At 36.0% G+C, this 24123-nt stretch overlaps 1 protein-coding gene across 2 annotated transcripts in view; it reads left to right on the top strand.

Annotated features, from left to right (window-relative positions):
* The window catches only part of LOC120527471 (macrophage scavenger receptor types I and II-like), a 57912-nt gene extending 34013 nt beyond the window's left edge, over positions 1 to 23899 (top strand). For both annotated transcript variants that reach the window (XM_039750911.1, XM_039750912.1), the window contains 8 exons: positions 556 to 742; positions 4316 to 4387; positions 5854 to 5880; positions 7986 to 8030; positions 9101 to 9121; positions 15202 to 15222; positions 17840 to 18019; positions 23404 to 23899. In XM_039750911.1, coding sequence (XP_039606845.1) covers positions 556 to 742; positions 4316 to 4387; positions 5854 to 5880; positions 7986 to 8030; positions 9101 to 9121; positions 15202 to 15222; positions 17840 to 18019; positions 23404 to 23537 — 687 coding nt within the window. In that variant the 3' untranslated portion in view covers positions 23538 to 23899. The remainder of the gene's footprint in view (positions 1 to 555; positions 743 to 4315; positions 4388 to 5853; positions 5881 to 7985; positions 8031 to 9100; positions 9122 to 15201; positions 15223 to 17839; positions 18020 to 23403) is intronic.
* Positions 23900 to 24123: the final 224 nt, after the last annotated feature.

Below are 24123 nucleotides of genomic sequence, written 5' to 3'. Positions count from 1 at the left end.
AAGTGAAAATGTATAGTGAGCACTTGTAATGCTTTGAATTTTCACAGATACAGTGCAATTCAACTCTAACATAAACTGAGCTCCTACACATAAACAAACACAAAGTAATATAATTAGCTTGAAAGTGTTTTTATCTTAAAAAATAAAATAAAAGAACTATTCACAAAGGTCAAATGAGTTAAAATGAGGGTATTTACCCATATAACATCATTATTGGCATTGGTAGGTTTTGGTCGGCTCTTTACCTTAAATAACGTTTTCCATTATAATATGCTTACCATTAGTCCACAAATTAAAATGAAGATTAGAATATGAACTAAAAACTATGCTTGTTACAAGCCTTTTCATATTTCTCTGGGTAAGAAATTTAAATTTAGTTGCTTGAACTATTCTATAAAACTAGTGGTCTATTTAGGCCGTTTTAAAAATGGAAAATGTCTAAACACATGCTTTTAGAATTAAAATAAAAAAAATAGAAAAAATCAGAGTAACTTTTGTTAAAATCTGAATGTATGTTCACATTTTGAATTAAGTAAAATACAATATTTTCAACAGAATATTTCTTGGCTGACAGCAAATTTACAAAATGTGTCTATGGCGATCAATTTACTGACAGAGGAGCAAGCCTATATTACTTTGAAACTGAATAGAGAACTTGCTATTCTAAATAATATTACTGAAGACCTAAGATTGAAAGAATGGGAGCATTCTCAGACTCTAAAGGACATAAAGGCGATTGAAGGTATGTCTTTGTTCATATATATAAAATATTTGCTGTATATAGTGGAATCATTCTTGTGATTATAATATATCGACTGGAAATGATAATGGTGCTAAAAAAGCAATTTTGAAGTACCTAATTTTGGCCTAATCTAACAAGAAACATAAATGGTAATTTTATTGTGATGTATGTTTGTGAGGTTTTCACATGCATTATTAAATGTAGCCTGAAAAATACATTAGTTGAATACATTTCCCAATGTTACTCATAGACTATTAAATTTTCACAATCTTTTCTCTTCTGATGATCGCTGTTCTTTAAAGTTAGTGTGCTACATGACCTTCTTTATAATGTCTTTCATTCAATTACAGTATGAAATGCAATGTTTTGGTGAGCTCAAAATCCTTTCGAAAAAGAGATTTAATAATAAGTCATGTTGTTGCCAGGCAGCATGGTGGCACAGTGGTAGCGTTGCTGTCTCGCAGTTAGTATGCCAGGGTTCGCTTCCTGGGTCCTCCCTCTGTGGAGTTTCCATTTTCTCCCTGTGTCTGTGTGGGTTTCCTCTGGGTACTCTGGTTTCCACCCACAGTCCAAAGACATGCAGGTTAGGTGGATTGGCTATTCTAAATTGTCCCTAGTTTGTGCTTGGTGTGTGGGTGTCCTGTGGTGGGTTGGCGCCCTGCCTGTGATTGGTTCCTGCCTTGCGCCCTGTGATGGCAGGGATTGGCTCCAGCAGACCCCCGTGACCCTGTGTTTGGATAAAATGGATGGATGGATGTTGTTGCCATCTTTTGTATTTTTTTTTCCTGTCCTACTTTTGCTGTTAAACTATAGTGACTATATGCCTCAGGTTTACTCCACAAACCTGCATCGGGAGGTTTTCAAAAATGATTCTAAATGACTTTCAGTTAAGTGAAACATAATACATCAATGACTGAATATGACCATTTCTCAATTAAGGACTCTGTAAAATTTAACTGGGAGCATGCAGTATAAGATCACAAAGTAGTAATACATATTATTACATGTTAGGTAAAACAAGTTAGAAAATGTACGCATTGAGAAATTTTCAGGTGCGTTTAGAGAGTTTTGAATGCATTCAAAAATGATCCGTATTCCTATTCATAAAAATGCTTTTATTGCAGCCCAAATACTGAGAATATGTTTATTCATTATATGCCTAGCAACTTATAGAACCATACTTAAGAAGCATTTTCTTCTATTTTTTTTTTCAAAATGAATAAAATGACTTTTTTTCCCTTGCCTGTATTTTTTACTTCTATGGCTACAAAGATCATTTAACATACTATAACTGTTAAAGACTTCAAGCAGCAGGAGATCTGAGTTAGTATTTCAGAGATTTATGCACGTTGCTGATGTGACAGTTTCAGTCCGTACAGAAGCACTGATAGCATTTCAATAACTTGTACTGGAGATATTTTTTGTAATCAGAAGTGACTATCAGACATGTAAAAGAGGAAAATGACCTCACTTAAGGTAAATTTGAAATAATTGGTTAATCAATAACTGAGGAAGCAAAGAGTGTTCTGTTTCAAGATCAATGATTTCAAAAATTCACCAGTAGTTTTTAAATTTCAAAGACAATAATGTAGGTGCTTTGTATTTTATGCAAACACTAAAAAAGAGTCTACTATTTTCCATGCTCTGTTCATCTGATCTGGTAGATTGAAGATAAATGATGTAGAAAATTCACTACTGCTTTTTAAATGAGTGTTTTTAAAAATTACAATTTCTTTTATAGTATGCTGAATTTGAGATATACAACAAAAATGTAACTTTTCTAAAAGAAATTCCTTGATTAATACGTGTACTAAATTTCAAATAAATGTGAGTTGGCTTATTTGATACATACAGACAAAACAATAACATTTTGCATTTTATATAAACGCACCTAAACCAGACATATGAAAATATGTAACGCATTACATTTGTGCACACATGGAAGATGCAGCACATTTCTATAAAAAAGTATATTAATAGGTGTGACTGTCCAGGTTGTATACACATTCCCTGGTTGCTTCCGGGAGCTTTGCCAAACCCGAAACAGTCAATAATCATGTGCCGAGATGAGCCGGGCAAATGAGGACAAACACTGTCTGCTAGGGGTTGGTGCAAGAAAGTGTCAGGTGCTGTTATTTAACATCAAATCCAAATCAATCAGTGTCCAATAAAAATCCATGTGAAAGTGGAGGTTAAAAGTCCGCAATAAACAATCCGTTAAAAAGTGAGGTTAAAATCCAAGAGACAGTTCCTTTAAAAAAATCACGAACACCACTGCTTCCCTCTAAAATATGGCATCTCCTCCACTTATCCTCTCTGGACCTCACAGTAAGAGGAAACGCCTGCTGACAAGTGCAGTCAATAGTCTATTCCTGACTCAAGTCCCCAGTTGCTGAGCTCTCAGCAACGTTGTGGGACTGCACCGAGCCACACACTTCTCCCGTCACCTGTGCCTTGGTGTCTGCAGAAGACACCTCACATTGGGTCCCTCCTACTCCCTGAAGAGGCCCTAAGGCTCACACCTGACCACTTGCCTCCGTTCCCTTCCACATGGGTTCTCTCACTCCTGTCTCTCTTTCTTTTCTTTCTTTGCTTTTTTCACTTTAACCTCCACTCTTTTACTTTCCTTCTTCTCTTCTTTCATTTTCCTTTTTCTCCTCCTATCTGTCAGGCAGGCTCCTCTTATAATAACTTGATTGAGTGCAGGTTTGATACACCACTCCCTCTGAGGTAAGAATGAGGCACCTGAATGATGCTTGCATTTTCACATGTATGCATGATCAGCCAGGCACCCCAACCATCCCTGGAGTGGTGCCAGCTTGTGCATACCTGCCCCCATTCTGAGCCTGCACACTCTTGGGCATGATTATTTATTTACAACTTGCACAACGCCATGGACTACTTATCACAATAAGACAGTTATTTTACCAATAATCAGGGTCACAGGGGTCTGCTGGAGCCAATCCCAGCCAACACAGGGCGCAAGGCTGGAAACAATCCCCGGGCAGGGCGCCAGCCCACCAAAGAGCATGCACACACACACACACACCAAGCACACAATAGGGACAAGCTAGAATCACCAATGCACCTAACCTGCATGTCTTTGAACTGTGGGAGCAAATCGAAGCACCCGGAGGGAACCCATGCAGACACAGGGAGAACATGCAAACTCCACGCAGTGAGGACCCGGGTCTCCTAACTGCGAGGCAGCAGTGCTACCCATTGCACCACCGTGCCGTCCATGCCAGTTAACATTCAATGTTAAACTTCTTCACACATTTTCCCAAAAAAGACTATTTTTATTATTCCCTGAAATTACTTTTGTTCTTCACAAAAACCCAACAATTTGCTTTATGTGTCCATGTGCAAGTGCCCATGAAGTAACATCACCCACAATTGCTGCTTCAGCAACAAACAACAGCCAAAACACCAACAAAACAAAAGAACTGAAGACTAAGTAAACAATAATATTAAAAAAAACAATTGTATTCACTGATTTGAAAAGACAGTGACAATATATTAAATCAGTGAATACCACCATTGTGAAACCTGGTAATAACTGTCTATCTGCAGGTCCTCCAGGCCCAAAAGGAGAGAAAGGGGACAGAGGAGACAGAGGTTTGCCTGGAGCCATGGGACCCCCAGGTATGAAAATGCCATTTTTATTAACATGGTATCCTGAATACAATAACATTTGCTGCTTGTGCTCCATACATATTATGTAGAGAAATTAAAATGATGTATTCAAGGATTCCTTTTTTTAATTTTCACCTAGAAAATTGTATGATTTATTTCATTATATTATTTAAAAATTTAGATTTTATCAAACCATTGTAACCGTTTTTAATATGGATAACTAGATAATAACAAAATATATATTACACTGAATAGTTTAAGCATGTGTGCCATTTAAGTATTTTTTTCAGAAGTAAAGTTAATGTCCTTGCAAAACACTTCATTTTTTGTGTTTTATATTAATAAAACATATACAGTCTTTTATCTGTTTAGCATTTCATTGTAGGCATCAGAAAAAAAAATAACGTTGGAGAGTTCATATAAAATGGTATTGCATGACTTTGAATGAATAATCCTGATTTAATTTTCAGCACAACAGACATGTAACACTTTCTGTTTGAGCCAAATTAATACTCAGATTCAGTTACAAAAAAAAACCTATGCAGAAAATCCTTTTGCATTTAAAATTATTAACTCTATTTTTACTTTGAATTCTTAGTAGGGGAATATTTGGAGGGAGGTGCTGTAGGTAACACAGCTGAACTTAAATAGGGGCTTCCTGATACTTTTTGTTGCTTTATCTCCCCCCATTTTATTGTAGTTTGTATAAATGCAAAAAAGAAAGTTTCATCATTATAATATACATACTAAAATGATACAAATAAATTTTGGGATGGGAGCAGAGCAATTTCACGTACAAGTGAAACAAGTGACTTGATTTTATGTAAAGCCAGTTTTAACCAATTTACCATGCATCTGCAAGAAAAAAAAATTTATTTCATGATGAAAAATTTAAAGAATGTTTGAAGCCCAATATCTGTGGATTTTTAATTTTGCAGTAAGGCTGTATTTCTAACTATAAAAGTATTTGTCTATTTTCTTCCTTTATATATCGATGGTCTGGACTTTGTTCAAAGGTCAAATTGCATTGCTAGCTTAAAAATGCAGAATTTGTGTATCATTTTAGGTTCTCAGTTTCCAACTGTTTGTGACAACACATAGTGTTTCTAGTCTCATCTTGTCAGTTTTTCTAGTGTGCTTTAGTGTGTTCTGCCATTGTCTTTTAATGCAGTTTAGTTTCTGAATATATGTGGTGCAAGTCAGCTAAATGTGTAATGCACAGAAAAGCATTTTGTAGAAATTAATTATAAAAGTGTACATTTTTGTATATTTGTTATTTTATCAAACGAATAGTGTGTGGAGACCAGAGCACAGCTGATAGTATAATACATATTTAAATGGCATGTATTGTTATAGTATGTACACATTTTCTTCATAAACCTAATGATGGATTTTAATATAAATGATTTTTTTTCTTGTTTAGTAGGAAATCACTTTACTAAAATACTGTATGTTGTTGCTGTTTTGTTTTTAAGGTAGTAAAGGTGATCCTGGACCTCCAGGTAAAGACATAAAAATAAAATGTTTATTATTAGAATGATATTATTATTAAGTCGGCACTTATAGTGATTTTAGAGTATTTTCCTAGAAATCAGAACATTTCTTCTGCATAATATTAATACTAATATTTTGAATATTAATATTGTGAACACCCTGATTTGCAAACAGTTTCAAGTGATTTGTCAGTGTCAATTTATTTATATAGCACCTTTAAAACAACATAGGAATGCTGTGGCCAAAGTGGCTTACAATAAAAGAAGAAAAAAACATACAATTAACATAAACAGAAATAAAATAAATGAACATAAATAAAAAAAATAATAAATAGAAGTAAGATTACATAATCTCTATGAGGAAACCAACAGTATTACTGAAGGTCACAGAAAGCAAGTTAATAGAAATGAGTCTTTAATCTTGTTTTGAACCATTCAATTGTAGACGACTCCTTTATGTAATGAGGTAAAGAGTTCCACAGGCGAGGAGCAGCAGCAGAAAAAGTTTAGTTTAGTTTTACACTTAGTACGAGGAACAACAAGAGACAACTGACCAGAAGATCTAAGCCATCTGGATGGCTGGTGTAATGCACACAATTCAGATTGTAAAGGTTTAAAAAATAGATAAAAAATTTTAAAATCAATTTGAAAACTGACAGGTAGCCAGTGTAAAGAAGCTAATATTGGAGAAACAGAATCATACTTTCTTGCCCCAACCAGATAGTGAGCGGCAGCATTCTGGACCAACTGCAACCTGTGTATCAGGGATTTGCTAATCTCAGAATACAGCGAGCTGCAGTAATCAAGGCAAGGAAACATAAAAGCATGAATAGCTTTATCAAGATCTCTAGAAGATAAAAAAGGCTTGTTCTTACCTAAAAGACAAAGCTGGAAAAAGCAACTCTTGACTGCAGAATGAATCTGTTTCTCAAAAGAGAGGTTACTGTCAAAAATAACAGCAAGATTACTATTGCTATTGTCTTTCAATTTACTTTTTTTACATTTCCTTTTCACATTGAACAGATGTTTGGCAAAAAAGATGTATTTTGTTTTAGGAATCTATATTGAAAAATGCTATAATCAAACATGCATATCAAAATTATATTTATTTTACCTTTCTTAAAAACTGTGTGATGAACCGAAAAAATGTTGATCCTACCATTGTCACAACACTAAGAGGAAAAAGGAGTTGTCTGTGATAGTGGATAAAATAAGATAAGATCCGATAAGAAAAAATAAGACACGATAAGATTTGAACAACGGCTACTTCAAATGAGGCACGTGTTCAAATTAAAAGGAGTGGGAATTAAGGGAGAGTGTGTAGTTGGACACAAAATTAGCTTAAACACAAACTGCAAAGTGTTTCCCAGTTAGGTTGCAGAGAAGGATATCTGCCTAGTAGTCAACTAACACTGTCAGAGTATCAATGAATCTTGGCAAGTTTGTTTATAAGTGGGAACAGTAACGTTACTAATGTGCCATTTATGGTGACGTCATCAGCATGTTACACCACGAGCAACAAAACTTAAACACACCAAAGGAAAGAAGGAAATAGCCAAGTAAACAAGTAAAATAATGTGGAAATGTACCAGACACTCTGACAGGTGATTCAAAGGTAGTTATTTAGTGCCGGATTCCAGTGTGGAAAGACTCTCAAGTGTTTCACAGTGATAAACACAGAAATAAATAATCTAGTCCATGTGGCTCTAAAGTGGCATCCTTTTCCAGAGACAGAATGGGACTATCTAAGGAGAGTGGTAGAAAGAGATAAATGCCAAATAATCAATGGCAGTAATATTATGAAAAGAAGAAAAAAAGAAGGGCAAAGTTTGAGTATCGACAAAGCAAGTCAGCTGACTTCACTGCTCCACAAAGAACTTCACAATTGTTTAACTGAAAGGGTGAAGGCCTGAATTTCAAATAATATGTATTTCTATTACAGCTTTATACAACGTTCAATTTTATAATTTCTTGGAGGCCAAGAATAAAAAATCAATTTTATATCCAAATTTAAAAGTTAATAAAATGTTTTTTGCTGCAGTGATTTTTTGTAGATTTCTTCTTCTGTGTGTATGTTCTGAAAATTTGTCAAAAAATTATAATTATTTATTTAGGTCCTCCTGGAATGAAAGGAGAAAAGGGGGCCCCATGTATTAATGGTAAGTTTACAGAAATCATTAATGAGTATTTTATAGGAGCTCTACTATGCATCCAATTGGCATAGCATCTGTAGTTGATTTCATTATGTTGGCAAGCTCCATTTCTGCAGTAGCCCCCTGTAGAATAAGTGGTTTCATGTAAATGGATCAATGAACTTCACAAATGTTTGTTTACGTTTTTAGATTATGTACAGTACTCCTTAACAAGCATTTCTTTAAGTTTTTCTTTTGATTTAGAGTTACTAATGATTATAGTTACACAGAAGCTATTTAAGGCTATTTAGCCCATATTGCCAGTTAAGTTAATATCCTCTCTCTTCTCTACATAATTGTGCTTTATTTCTAAAGTCAATGATTTTTATCCCTTGTCAAGGGTTTATCCCTTGATTTTTCCATAGGGGGTTCTTTAATGTTTTTTAAGCTCTTATATTTTAAAATTGTATTATTGTCAGTTTCTTACATAATTTGATAAAAATGGAAACTGCCTTCTACCACAAGAATTTCCACACAACACTAGATTTAGTTTATTTAATAAAAGATGAACAATTAAAGAGCAGATTTTATGCAATTAATCTCTGTTTTAATAACAGTAATTGTGAAATGAACTGTAAAAATATGCTTTCATATGTATATATACACAGTATATTCAATATCAAATGTTTTTTTCATTTGAAAAAGCAATATTTTCACAGTATTTTTATATGCTGCAAAATCAAAGCATATCTCTGATTTTGGTATCTGAAAAGTCTGTGCATAATATTAGTTGATAATATTTTGTATGTTTTCTACTTTATATACTTTTTGGAATTAGTTGGTGGTCTGACATCCTAAATAAAGATTTAATTGGTCAATTAGGCAGAAACTGATCTGAAAATCCCTACCATATGTTCTTAGGCAATTCTTATGGTTTCCTGGCAGGCATGGGCTACAGATGACCTATTTGCTCCAATATAATATAAAATGTCTATTCAATTACCATAGTGGTTATGTGTGCACCATTTTAAAAATACAATCCCCATTACTGATGTTTTAAAATTCATTTTTGTAATATGTCTTTTCATTTTTTTAAGGGAATTCATCAGATACATCAGGTAAGAAAGCAATCAAAAAATTATAAAGTCTCTTTCTGCTTTGTCATTTTATCATTTTTATCATTGTTACCATTAGTAAGGATCAGGCTTTTTTTTTTGGGCATACCAATCATTGATTTCATTTTACTAAAATTGACCGATTTCAATTTGTTTTGTTTAGTCTCTAACATTTGTTCTCTACTAAGCTCCTGCATAACCAGCCAAATGAACTTTTCTTCATTATTAAAGTGGAAGTTTAATAATTCACAGTCAGACGACAGGTGTTATGTGTTTGTTCATTTTTTAACAAAATTATATTCTGTAGTTTTCTTCTAGAGTGATCATAAAAAAATTCTGAAATAAATAAAATCCCCTTAAAACTTTTTTAAACTAATAAACATGCATGAAAATATTTATCCATAATACACATGCCATAAAAGAAAATTAAATTTCTTGCCATAATTACTAGCCATGTGTTTATCAAGAACATACATGCTATAAGCCTATTTATTAAGCAGCAAGGGCAAATTCTTATTTATCGTTTCTAACTAAAAATGTAATCTGCTGTACTAAACACAAGCTTGTGCTAGATTCACACTCAAGCAAGGAGTGTTCATTTTAATTACGGGTCTGCAAACATTCTCTATTAACTTCTACTGGACACAGCTCTCTTTTCTTAATCTCCGCCGTTCCTCTCCATGCATGGCATGACTTCTCAGATTTTCTTTTCTCAGTTTATTACTCCAATTTCAGAGTATCACTGATTATAAGTTAAAATTGACACATTCTTCACCCTGTTAAAGATGAGAATAAAAAGGATTTTGGACAATCCAAGATGAGAATAAAAGCTCCACTTCAATTATTGTTAGAAAAATGAGAAATTAAATGGTGCTTAGTAAATTTAGTTACTTTAAGTTAAAAAGTATTCCAGTTTAGTTTATCAAAATCATTTTGTGGGATTTTGGATTAATTATATAGCATAGCATTCTAAAACCTGCTTAATACAATTTCAGGTGACTGTGGTCCATGCCCATCCTGCCTGGAAAAAGTTTTGGCACCGCTCACACATCCATTCAGGGCCAATTTAGAGACAAGGCTGCACATATTTAGGGATACCAGAATACCTGGAGAACAAACCACATAAACATAATGCAGATTCCAAACGTTCAATGACTCGGCTTAGGATTTGAATCTAGAGTGACCGATTCTTTGAAGCAGCAGCACTACCCACAATACCTAACACTACCCACCTGACTTTGGCTTAATAACTGCAATACTTTGAATAAAAGTCGAATCTGTGGTGGAACACTTTAGAATAATGCACAGTTGATTTTTCCCAATCATATCAGGCTTTAGAATACACTGTACCTACAGCATTCTGATTTTACTTGCTAACCAAAGGCTATTTCAATTGCATCCATGTAGTAAATTCATTTCGTATCATATGAAGTTTATGTAGAAGTGCAGACTGAAAATGTTCAATATATAATAAGATTTGACAGCAGCATTCCCATTTGTCCTTCAAAAGGTTCTATATTAATTTACAAACTATTCTGTGTCCGCATGAATAATTGTTTTTAGGCTCAATGACATTTTTCCTTTGGCACAATCTTTAGTAAAGAAATCATATATGGTATATCCTCATAAGTGAAACTAATGAAAACAAATTTGTGAATTGATTTTTGCAACACAACTTAATTTCTTCATAGTATTTCTATTGACCTTTACTTTAACACTGCTTCTTTTCATTTAGTACAACTACATTTTGTTCAATATACATCACTTTCATAATATATTTTTATATGATATTGTCCCATCAGAATATGACAGTTAGGCAATCCTTTTAAGAGGGTTCACGTGTTATATAAAACCATGCCATTCTGAAATAAGCAATGAGCCTCATGAGCCACAGTCTTTAAACCTTTATGAAAATGTTATTGTTTACTGCAGAAATTACACACATATTGCAGAATATATAAATAAATTATTTTAAAATATGTATTTTTGGATTGTAATTGAAAAGATTCAATAATCTTCAGTGCGCATTTAGTAATTCAGCATTTTGATAAGGTACATGCTGATTTACATGGGAAAAGTAATTACTAGGGGAAAAAATAATTTGATCATTCAGGTCTTCACCTATACACCAGTTGGCAGCACCTCTGGGTAATGCCACCGCAGTGGGTACCCACAGGGCATGATGGAAACTGTAGTGCTTTGGGTGAGTCTTGTTGGCTTCCATGGGTGCTGCCAGATGGCTCTGAGAGGATTTGTGAGCCCTACCTTTTTGAGATCCTGGGGTATCTGAAAGCACTTCCAAGCCACAGCATCAGGACACCGGAACTTCTTTCGGGGTTTGTATAAAAGGAGCAGCCTCGCTTCAGTGAGGGAGCCAGAGTTAGGAGAAGGAGGACAAAGCTTGCTATGAGGAGTGGGATTGGCTGAGTGAGGAAGATGACAATAGAAAGTTTCAGAGTTTTAGAGTGCTTGGTGCATTGAACTGGACTGTGGTTGTGCTGTGGGAAACACTACTTGAGGGAAGAGTTTCCTTTGAATAAAAGCCTTTCTGTTGGCAACTTGTGTCCAAGTCTGTTTGTGTTTGGGTGTTTGGGGAGCTGCAGTGCCCCCTGATGGCCACACAGTGTTGTTTAAATTTTTAGGTACATTTTAAGCCATTCAGAAAATGGTGGAACCACTGTTTAATTATACACACACACACACGTTTTACATACATACACATTTATACACATTGTGACAGATAGGGGGCGCTGTTGTCCCCTTGAACCCTCAGATCAGACGCCAGACACCAGATAAAAGTCAAATAATTGAATTTATTCAGACAACATAGTGCACAAAGCACCCTCCACTCCACAATACTCATAAATTATAACAATAATACTAACATAATCAATCCTCCACACCCAGACTCGTTGTTCCCTTCCTCCCAACTCAGCTCGCCCGTCTGGGATCTCTCATGGTCTTTTATAGTCCTTGACCCGGAAGTGTTTCTTTCTGTCTGTCCATGTGACTGGTAAAACTTTTTTTCTTCAACCCATTTCTTCTGTCCACGTGACTGGAATGTACTTTTGGGCAGTAGGGAAAATAGTCCTTGATCCTCCCTGCAGCTTCCTCTAGCAGTCCCCATGGTATCCAGCAGGGCTGTGAATAAACAATCGATTGTCCATGATTCCCTTCTGGCATTCGGGGCACCTCCATGCTGCAAGGAGGGCTCCATCTGGCGGCCTGGGGGTATTGGCCTGGATGAATGGCCGGCCATATACCACAACATATATATGCATAGAGGTCTGTTCTCAATCTGATATTTGGTTGGTTACCTACCAGGTAAAACTTGTGGTTGGTTGGCCGACATCCGCCACGCCCTCTCAGTTGTGAGAAGTAGATCATTGACATGATTTATAGTACCTGCCAAATAGGCTATGCATGTAATACTCCGATCTACACCCTGTCAAGTAAGTGAACAAGCTATCGTGGCACAATATCTTAGGATTTGCCTTGGGCGCTGAAGTCAGAGGTTTGATCCCTGTAAGGGGAAGCAAAACTGTGTACACCCCACAAGCCGCAATTAGAATTTTAGATTGTGGTAGAAAAACAGCAGAATGAAAATGAACAAAAAAAAAAAACTGCATATAATAAAAATCAAGAGCAAACAGAATTGTCCAATAAATGAAAAAGAGAAAAATATCCATCTAATATAATAGTATCCATCTAAAGAACGCAAACTCTTCTTTCTAGTGTACAAAAGACCACAGCCACATGCATTAAGGAGCTATCATGACTGGATCATTCACAAATGACTCATCCTTTCTAACTCTCCCTGTGTTCCTTCAGTGGAACTGCTAAAATGGCACCACAGCAGTTCTCCTATTGAATGGAAAGTAATTTAGGACTTAGGCTATAGCAATATTAAATACAGTGGAACCTCGAGATACAAGTTTAATTCGTTCCAGCACTGAGCTCGTATAGTGAATTTCTCATATCTAGAACAAACTTCCCCATTGAATATAATGGAAATCCAGTTAATCCGTTCCGCACCCCCAAAAATATCAACATAAAAATCAATTTTCCTAACAAATAACACTGATAAATAATATATACTGTAGTTTACCTTTAATAAATAACACTGCTAAATAATATAACTGTAGTTTACCTTTATGAAGAGTCCTGGCTGGCTTGAGGGAGATGATAGAGAGGAGGGGAGGAGGAAACAGGTTACTGTGGGGAAGGAGAGTCCCCCTCTGATTCAGGAAGGCTCTCTCTTCTTGGGAATTTTACCCCACTGGAAGAAGGTTCTGGGTCAGAATCACTTAACTTTCTTTTAGTTGCAGGTTGCTTTACCAAAAACTTATCTAATGACACTTGCTTCTGTCTTCGTTTTAAGATGCCCCTAAAATGCGACACTACATTGTCATTACACAAGTTCATAGTGCTCACACACACTGCTTTATTAGGGTGATTTTCTTCAAAGAAAGTTTTTACTTCATCCCACTTTGCCAACACTTCTTTAATCTTACTGTTGAACGGCCGTAAGTCTTCACCAGTTCCGTCACTCTTACACCACGCTCATGTTTATCTATGATTTCTTTCTTAATTTCAACAGCCATGGCTTCCTTTTTTGTCTTTGCAGCACTATCTAAGGCAACAATCTTCTTGAGAGGCATCGTGGAATAATTATTTTCACGTTAAATGCAAAAAAAACAATGAAATCACAAGCGCACAAACGCGTAGATCCTCACGCTACGGGAGAACAAGGAACCCTGAGTGAGCTGACGGGTAGGCAGCGTCAGCTGGGGTGAATCCCTGAGTCGAGGCGGATCGGGAAACGCGTCACGCATACCCACAGCCTGGCTCGTGGCTCGTTACGTGAGCCAATGCTCGTATTTAGATCCGAATTTTTCGCTCATACTTTCCTCGTATCTGGAATTTCTCGTATACAGAGCTGTTTGTATCTCGAGCTTCCACTGTATTGTGTTTTTCTTATTTATTCATGTACTTAGCAGTTACAGTATCTATATAAATGTATGTGGAATAAATAACATAGATCCTCTTAATGCAAGCAATTTGTATATTCCTAATTAGAAAGGGTGGCACAGGGCATAGGGCCAAGAAAGGCTCTTACAGAGAGAGGATAGCATGTCTTGGAGGCTACAGTGCATCTTATGATGCCAGCAAAGAAGCTCCAAAGTGTGTCATGCACTCTGTACAGCATGTACTGGATACCTAAGAAGTGACAGAGACTTGCACACTGAAAAATTAGATAAAAGAGCAGAACCATCCTGCCTTTTTGACAGGGTAAATGTACAAACTACCACTACACATAATGGATCTTTAATGGCATTTTATGGTCCTTTACTGAGTTGTGTGGTTCCACATAGAACTATTGCTTGACAAGCCACCATTTAATTCCGGGAAGTGTTCTTTGCGCTTTGAAAAAAATGTCATAATATGCAGAAGAAACCTGAAATCCTTAATGTATGGTTGGCTATCTAGCAGGAAATTTAACAGATTAAGAAAACCTGCATTCCCGTAGCAAGTCTTTTTAAAGTAAGGACTCATTGGTATGTAACAAATTTATTCTCATCTGTTCATGGATATTTACTGTATGGAATGTGTTTCAGATATAAACTAGGTTCTCTCTGGAACCCTCATTTTTATGGGTCTTTTTGGAACCAAAAATGGTTTCCCTATGGCATTGCTCTGAAGAACCACTCAAGCACATTTATCTTTAAGATTGTACTTGGGCTAGAATTTGAACCTATGAATTTACGTTTCAATCCCTGTAATTCTGCAGTAATTTTAATACCCCTTTTTTATACTTATGCTCTGTATTTATCATTAATACTAAACAATTCACTGTCAGATATGCAATTAATTACTGCTTTAGTGAGGTAATACTATCTTTAAATTCATACAAATATCAGTTCTTTAGTGTAAAGTATTTTTTCTAAATAACAAAGACTGATTGTAAGACTTAAAATTTAAACTGAGAAATGTAATCTTTAAATAGCAATATTTAATAGTGATATTAATGTTATTAATAGATGAGTGATATGGGCTCTAATGATCTTTCCATTTTCCCTAAGGCAATTCAACAACTCCTGAAGGTAAGAGAAATCAAAACCATTGCCATGAGAAACTTTAAAGTAACAATAGCTATAGAAAATGTATTAATTTACATGTTTAGAATTCTACTACAGAATGTTTACCCATCCATCCATTATCCAATCCCGCTACATCCTAACTACAGGGTCACGGGGGTCTGCTGGAGCCAAACCCAGCCAACATAGGGTGCAAGACAGGAAACAAACCACCGCAGGGCAGAATGTTTATCTTATTTTATATATTTCCAAACATATGCATTACAGGAGAAATGTTATAACAATGTACTGCACATTATTATGTGGGTAGATGGGCATTGCAAAAGAGTTGGTTAGTGATACTTTTAGTGGTTGAGATCTCATCATAGTGGAAGACTGAGCAAGGAAGACTGCTTCTCAGGTCCATGAGTTCACCCAGTACACTGGGTGGCGGCATCCCTCTGGTATGGCTGCATTTTGGATACCCATAGAAACGTGAAATTTAAGATTTAAGCAATAAGATTTGAGTCAAGCATTTTTTATTATTAGGTGTAATAGATTACAAATATTTTTTATTAGGTATATTGGATTGACACATATAGGGATGTTGTTTCAAATTTATACTAACTTCTGTCAAATAAAGCAGGCTTAATACATTTTAGAACTGAATCACAATCCTATTTGTAACATTTAAAAGTTGCCATACTACTGCATTATGGTCCAAATCCCGGGGTTAAAGTATCATAGAGAGAGAGAGGTTGGGCAGGGCTGGATGCAGATTATGTCATACCCAGGACGAAGTAATTGCAGGTTAAGGGTCTCTGGCATTTCCCATCACTGTTAAATTCTCTATTTAACAACTTTGCATGTACTGAAACACATTCGATCACAATCACACTTGTCCCTACAGTAAGAAGCATCATGTAGGTTGCTAAATATATTATACTTTACCTTTTTTTAAGTCAAAACTAATAAACCCTATGATGCATCAATAAGATCTCTGCTTAAAAGTCATAAAGGTGATATTCCAGAGTTAGGCTCTGTTAATCAAATGAGATTAAAAAAACATCCATGTGGCATATGTTTTGGCAAAAGAAATGTGTTGGCTATATTTCTTGTGCAGGTGAGAATCCTAATTTTGGCTGTTGGCAGGTTAGTTCACTTAGACAGTCTTCTCTTTTGGCTTACCCATTAAATTTTTATGTACTGTAGAAATATGGACATTGCCAATCTGTCAATATCTGTGGCAGCAAAAGGTCCGCCTTTATGTAATGCGGTAATTATATGAAGTGGTAATTCTGCTTGAATGTTTCTGAATAAACTGAGCAATACATTGAGTTTAATTGCGGAGACATTTTCACAACATATTCTCCACGTATATCGCTTAGCTGGATAGTACTGTCAGCTATACCTTATGGATACTTCCATTGTCATTTGATCTTTACATACCAAATATAAAATACAGATTGTTTTGCATGTTTTGTATTATGCTCAATTGCAGGATTAAGTCGCACTTTGCAGAACACAGAAGTGTACTTCTCAGAACTGTAATTTGCATGTGCTGCTGGCTGAATGGTTGGCTCAGTGGTACAATGGAAAGTGATGCTATCTCACAGCTCTAGGGTGGTTTGACTACTATTTGTGTGGAATCTGTACATTTTCCCTGTGTCATCTGGGTTTTCTCCACCCACTTCTATTGCCTTACAAATTTCAAAAATATATATTGTGAGAAGTTCAGCCTGGACACAAACAGACTGACACCGGCAGTTCTAAAATCATACACATTTAATAAAGACCAAGTCCCACACACACACAGTGCTTCCCGCACCAAACACCCTTACTCGGGACTTTCAATGTCCATGGGCCGCCTCTCTTCCTTCCAGTGGAGCTTCGTCCTACTCCAGCACCCGACTCCCGCTCCTTGAGTGTAGGAAGGTGGCCCCTTTTATAATCACCCGTGTCTGGCCCTCAGCCTCCTGACTGAATATGTATAAAGTTAAACTGTATCTGAATTGATTGTGGGTGTGGATGACATTTTAAAATAACTTTCATTAATAAATCATTTAAAGTGCTGTTATCATTTAATGTTAATGTTTAAGAAAGTTGTAGTTCATATAGATTCAAATAGTTTTAATTTTCATTAAATATTAATTCAAATATTGTTAACTCATATAATACATCTTTACATACAATATATTAATCAATTGTGAATCTGGAAAGTTATTATATAGTGTTTCCTGTATGTGTTCATGAATTTTTCCATGTAACTGACTAGAATTCTTTTCAAGGTAAATTCCTTGATGATTTGCACCCAGTGCTAGCAGAATAATTCCAACTTCAAGCTGCAATGTGCAAAGCACTTTTAGAAAGCTGATGGATCAGTGAATCTATGTACAGTATGTTGCCTGTGTCACTTTCAGTTCTCATTCACTAATATTTTTAGACTTGTTGCTCTTAAAATATTTGGCAGCATGATGTCTGAGCTTTTATTTTTATAAAAATGAGTTTTCATTATTTGAGTACTTCCAGTGTCCACTGTAATATATGGAAGTGATATCTTTTTACAATGAATCAACATATTTTTCGAAATATGCATTAATGAATGTGTAATACAGCATGTATATTTATTATTTGTGTTAATCAGAAAACATTCGTCTTGTCAATGGATTAACACCAAATCAGGGAAGAGTGGAAGTACTTCACAATGGAATATGGGGAACTATTTGTGATGATAAATGGGATATTAATGATGGAAGGGTTGTCTGCAAAATGCTTGGATACCAAACAGCTGTTAGAGTTGTCCAGAATGCTTATTTTGGAAGAGGTAATTATAAATGATTTTTTTTTAATTTTTAGTTTTATTTTAGAATTTAATTCTCTGTTTTCCTCAGAGTTTATAGTAGCTTGACAAATTGGGCATTAGGATTTTATTTTGAAAATAGGAAAGGGAAAACACTTATTTATTAAAAACATAATTTGTTCAAATGATTGTTATTACCCATTAAACAAATTATTGTCCCAACTACTAGAAACACTGAATACACTAGTCTTGTGGTGTGTCTTTGGTAATAACAACCTAAACAGAGTGTAGATTTTAAATTTCAAAAAATGGTCAAATGGCCAAAAATCCAAACATTTGCTTTAGGTAATGCTACATTATTGATGTGTTTCTAAAAGTGCACCTTACAGTCAATCCGGAAAGTATTCACAGCGCATCACTTTTTCCACATTTTGTTATGTTACAGCCTTATTCCAAAATGGATTAAATTCATTTTTTCCTCAGAATTCTACACACAACACCCCATAATGACAACGTGAAAAAAGTTTACTTGAGATTTTTGCAAATTTATTAAAAATAAAAAAATTGAGAAAGCACATGTACATAAGTATTCACAGCCTTTGCCATGAAGCTCAAAATTGAGCTCAGGTGCATCCTGTTTCCCCTGATCATCCTTGAGATGTTTCTGCAGCTTAATTGGAGTCCACCTGTGGTAAATTCAGTTGATTGGACATGATATGGAAAGGCACACACCTGTCTATATAATGTCCCACAGTTGACAGTTCATGTCAGAGCACAAACCAAGCATGAAGTCAAAGGAATTGTCTGTAGACCTCCGAGACAGGATTGTCTCGAAGCACAAATCTGGGGAAGGTTACAGAAAAATTTCTGCTTCTTTGAAGGTCCCAGTGAACATAGTGGCCTCCATCATCTGTAAGTGGAAGAAGTTCGAAACCACCAGGGGCCTCATGTATAACGTTGTGTGTAGAACTCGCACTATAACATGCACAAAAGCCGGAATGTGCTTACGCACAGAAAAATCCAGATGCAGGAATCTGTGCATACTCCAACTTCCACGTTCTTCCGCTACATAAATCTCGATCAGCGTGAAAAGTAACGCTCGTGCACGCGCTTTATGTAACGCCCCAACTCCTCCCAGAATTATGCCTTATTGAATATGCAAATGAATATAAATCGCCCTTAAGCTCAGCCTTCTGTGAAAAGACAATGGGAAAAGCACGGGGGAAAATATAAGAATTTCAGCGAATACCAAGTGGAGGCAAAGGAAAAACATACTATTTTTTCAAATAAACCGTAGTATAATCAACAAAATGAAGTTGATCGAGTGACATAGCGTGTTGGAGAAACTTGAAAGGTCACGTTCACAAAATCGCACAGTGCCGAAAATAAAAAAGAAGTCACATATCAAAGTCGCCATGAAAAGGCGAGTTGTAGCCCACTGTCTGAGTGTCATATGAAAGCTTATTAGGGTACAGAGAAAAAAAGGCACACAGTGGGGAAAAAGCAGGAAATGTCAACTTCAATCTCGACATTTCCACTCTAATCATGTAGTTTATTTTGTCATTAAAGTAGAACATCATAAACTTCATCTTAAAATCGTTTAATTAACCAGTTTCTCAAATCACATCGTAATTAAAGTAGCACGTTAAATGCTTTGTTTTGTATTTGATCTTCTATGTGCTTTATGTGTGTGAATCACTACTTGCTTCTTAAACTGGCTCTCTTCCTCCAACTGGACACAGAATCCATTACATTTGTGATATTACAGCTCTCTGAATAACTAAAATACTGACATGTATACGTGATATCATTTTTTTGATGATAGGAGTTAAAGCACGTTACTAAACATGAGTTTCATGGCGCAGTGATTGTGTGTGACCTTTGATGAAATAATTTATTGCAGCATTACTCAGGGGTGGCTCTAAGGTTATGGTGGGACTGGGCAGAGGAAGAATCGGTGGCTCCTTCACCTGCCAATGTCAGTAAGGTTGCTTATGCACGGTGGATAGCCACGTCCGTTGCAGACACTGCATAGCCGCCTCGTGCTCATGACACAAGCATTTAACTTTTGCCAAAATTTGTTGCTGCGTTTTTAGCTGTGTTGTTATTTTCTCTTTCTGTTTTATATTTAATATATATTGGCGTAGCCGCCACTACAGTCCTTGCATTTCTTTCCCCAAATACCCAATCACCACACAATCAGCTCTGTAATAGAAGTTAAGCCATCTGTAAGCTTAGAGCGCCGATTCTTCAAAACGTTTAAGGAACATTGAAATATCTTCATAGTACATGTTTAATTATTTTATCCTTCACGACACTCCCAGTGAAGAATATAGACTATTTAAATGAAGTTAAAGTTTTATCTGTATAATATAATAAACATATTTTGCTGCATTTCACCTTAAAAATGATATTGTCATCATATGTAAATACGCGCTTTATAAAGTGGCTCAGGTTGTGTGATATTATAACTGTAGTGCAAGTTTACAGTGGGGTGATTGTACTTATAAGTACAAACAGTTCTACAAGGTGCAATTGATTAAGTGCATTTAAAGATCTTGGAATGAAACTGTTTCTGAACCGCAAGGTCGTACAGGAAAGGCTTTGAAACGTTTTGCCGTGGCTGAGACAGTGTGTCCTTGAAGCTGTACACCGATAATTCTCTTTCCAATCAGCTGCTGCTGTGATTCACACTCAGATACAGTGATATAAATACTCCGAGTGGTGCAGTGAGACTAATATGGAAAAAGATGATCCGCTGTGGCAACTCCTAATGGGAGGAGCTGAAAGAAGAAGAAGAAGAAGAAGAAGAAGAAGAAGGTGCAGTTAGAGTAACAATGCTAAAGCAGTTATGGTATTTGGAATACTATGGCTATTCCCTGGACCATTATATTGTTACAAGTTAATTACAATCAGATGCATTACACTAATAAACAATATGCAGTTAGTTTCAGTGTATTTATAAAACTGCATCAGGAAAATAAGGTGTAACCACACAGGAACAGTAGCACTGCTTTGACGCTGGGTGCCGCCAGTCTGCAAAACTGAGCGGAGAACTTGCGTACGACAAGGTATGAGGTACCGTGGAAAAGTGCGTGGCTTTACGCCAAGTGTAGGTTTTATACCTCGCGATTTGAACGTGGAAAAGTTCTTATGCAACATTTCTGTGCGTATGCACTGTTTATACATGAGGCCCCAGGACTCTTTCTAGAGCTGGCCAGCCATCCAAACTGAGCGATCGGGGGAGAAGGGCCTTAGTCAGGGAGGAGACCAGGAACCCAATGGTCACTCTGTCAGAGCTCCAGAGGTCCTCTGTGGAGAGAGTTGAACCTTCCAGAAGGACAACCATCTCTGCAGCAATCCACCAATCAGGCCTGTATGGTAGAGTGACCAGACAGAAGCCACTCCTTAGTAAAAGGCACATGGCAGCCCACCTGGAGTTTGCCAAAAGGCACCTGAAGGACTCTCAGACCATGAGAAACAAAATTCTCTGGTCTAATGAGACAAAGATCATGTTTGGAGGAAACCAGGCACCGCTCATCACCAGACCAATACCATCCCTACAGTGAAGCATGGTGGTGGCAGCATCATGCTGTGGGGATGTTTTTCAGCGGCAGGAACTGGGAGACTAGTTAGGATAAAGGGAAAGATGACTGCAGCAATGTAAAGAGACATCCTGGATGAAAACTTGCTCCAGAGCGTTCTTGACCTCAGACTGGGGCGACGGTTCATCTTTCAGCAGGACAACAACCCTAAGCACACAGCCAAGATATCAAAGGAGTGGCTTCAGGACAACTCTGTGAATGTCCTTGAGTGGCCCAGCCAGAGCCCAGACTTGAATCTGATTGAACATCTCTGGAGAGATCTTAAAATGACTGTGCACCGACGCTTCCCATCCAACCTGATGGAGCTTGGCCAAGGATAGGTGTGCCAAGCTTGTGGCATCATATTCAAAAAGACTTGAGGCTGTAATTGCTGCCAAAGGTGCATCGACAGAGTATTGAGCAAAGGCTGTGAATACTTATGTACATGTGATTTCTCAGTTTTTTTATTTTTAATAAATTTGCAAAAAACTCAAGTAAACTTTTTCCACATTGTCATTATGGGGTGTTGTGTGTAGAATTCTGAGGAAAAAAATTTTTTTTTATCCATAATAAGGCTGTAACATAACAAAATGTGGAAAAAGTGATGCACTATGAATACTTTCTGGATGTACTGTACATTCATAGAATTCAACCCCCTGTCGTTGTATTCTAAAACAGAAGACCCTTATGTAATCCTTGTGGCTTCTTTGAAGACATAAAATGGAGGCAGAAATGAAGATCTATGATCTTAGAAAATTTAAGGTCAAGACTAATTGAATACCTCTACATCATCTTACCTCAACCTAGAAATTACAGCTGATCATGGCAGATCAAATGTCAATGGCAATTACCTTAATATTATTTAATTATCCATTTATATGTTTGTTGCTTCTTCATTTATGTTACTGACCATCCCCAGGGACCCCCATGGCTGCATCTTTTTATTTCAACAAGTCTCACAATCAGTGTATAATTCTTACATTTAATTGATATCATTATTTAGTAACCTGTCCTACCAATTCTTCTAAGAAATGTATATGTCTGCGCCCTTTGCCATAGCTTGCAATGTGTATGTTTCTTTCGCCACTTTCTTTGTAATTTACCCTTTTTGCTACAGTGTATTCAAATGCTGATTATTAGCACTTAGCACTATAGACAGAGGTGCAGAAATCATTTAATGCTGAAGGAGAGCACTTACTTCAGTGAGGTTTTCACATGGCTGCTCATTAAGAAACATGCCTTACCAAAGAGCCAACAAGTGAATGTAAATGAAGTAATCTCTTTCCCTTAACATTAGGTGTTGTCAGCATTCGGGTACAATTAAGGGAGTGAACTCTAAAGAAAAGGATGCATTATAAAGGAAGTGGCATTTCAGATTTTGTAAAAAATACAGATATTTTAGAATCTCTTAGAGAAAGAGAAAAAAGAAAACATTTTAATAAACTAGGGGATAAATTAAAAGTAAGAATGAGCACACTGATTGTGAAATTGGTTAGTATAAAACATGTACTAACCATGGGGGATCCTCCAGAAACAGAGCTGATAACCACTGATTTTGGTAATTCTGTTAAGCTGAATGCAATTTCAGCTCACCAGTTGAAAAGCTATTTATTACTATGAAATAGTAATAGTATGAATAGTGTTATTACTATGAAAAGACTTAGTTTTTTGTGACCCTGAACCGGATATGCTGCTTAAAAACAAATTGAAGGATAGATTATTATAATAAAAATGCAGATGTCAGATTTATTAAAATGAATAAAAGAGATAAAAAAAAATCTGTGAGGTTTACATGCTGATGTAAGTCTGTCATTTCTCATATAGGTACTGGCCAAATTTGGATGGATGAAGTTGCATGTAATGGATATGAGACTACAATTTTTGCTTGTGCATTTCTAGGGTGGGGTAAGAACAACTGCCAGCACAATGAGGATGCAGGAGTAGTTTGCTCAACTTAAGACTCATTATTATTTGGTTTAAATATTTTTAGTGGCAATATATGTTAAAGTTCACAGATTTCCTTAATCTGATCTTAATGACAAAAATTAATCTTATAAAGTTTTTGCCAACAACTTAACAAAATGGTTTTATGAGGCTAAACTTGTAATTTACATTTGCAGTTTATTCAGATGGGATTGTCAATAAAATATTTCATCTTCAGTTTTTATATTATGTTGGACATTAATTATTAGTTGCAAAGTATAATGATTACCCAAATATTATAATTAGCATTACTGTATGTAAGAATAACAATGGTATGTACTGCATTTTGAATGAAAAACAAACTAAAATGAAATAAATCCTTTTTTATTCAATTATATACTCTCTTTTAAAAACTCTTGTTTGCTTTTAAATAAGTCTATGGTTATAGTATTATCAGTCAGTAATGAAAATATATGAAATGTCAATACAAGCCAGAGTGAATGCTGGGGTAGCATGTCCTAAATGCAAACAAGCAAACATTTTCCTGATGGAACATCTAGGAAGTCCATTTAGTCTTAAGGAAAAAAAAATACTGAAGTGCAAACTCTTTTCTGGTAACCT

Source organism: Polypterus senegalus, chromosome 4, assembly GCF_016835505.1.
Source record: "Polypterus senegalus isolate Bchr_013 chromosome 4, ASM1683550v1, whole genome shotgun sequence".
Taxonomy (NCBI): Eukaryota; Metazoa; Chordata; class Cladistia; order Polypteriformes; family Polypteridae; genus Polypterus; species Polypterus senegalus.
The sequence above is the reverse complement of the archived record's forward strand: the minus strand, read 5'-3'. Positions and strand labels throughout refer to the sequence as shown.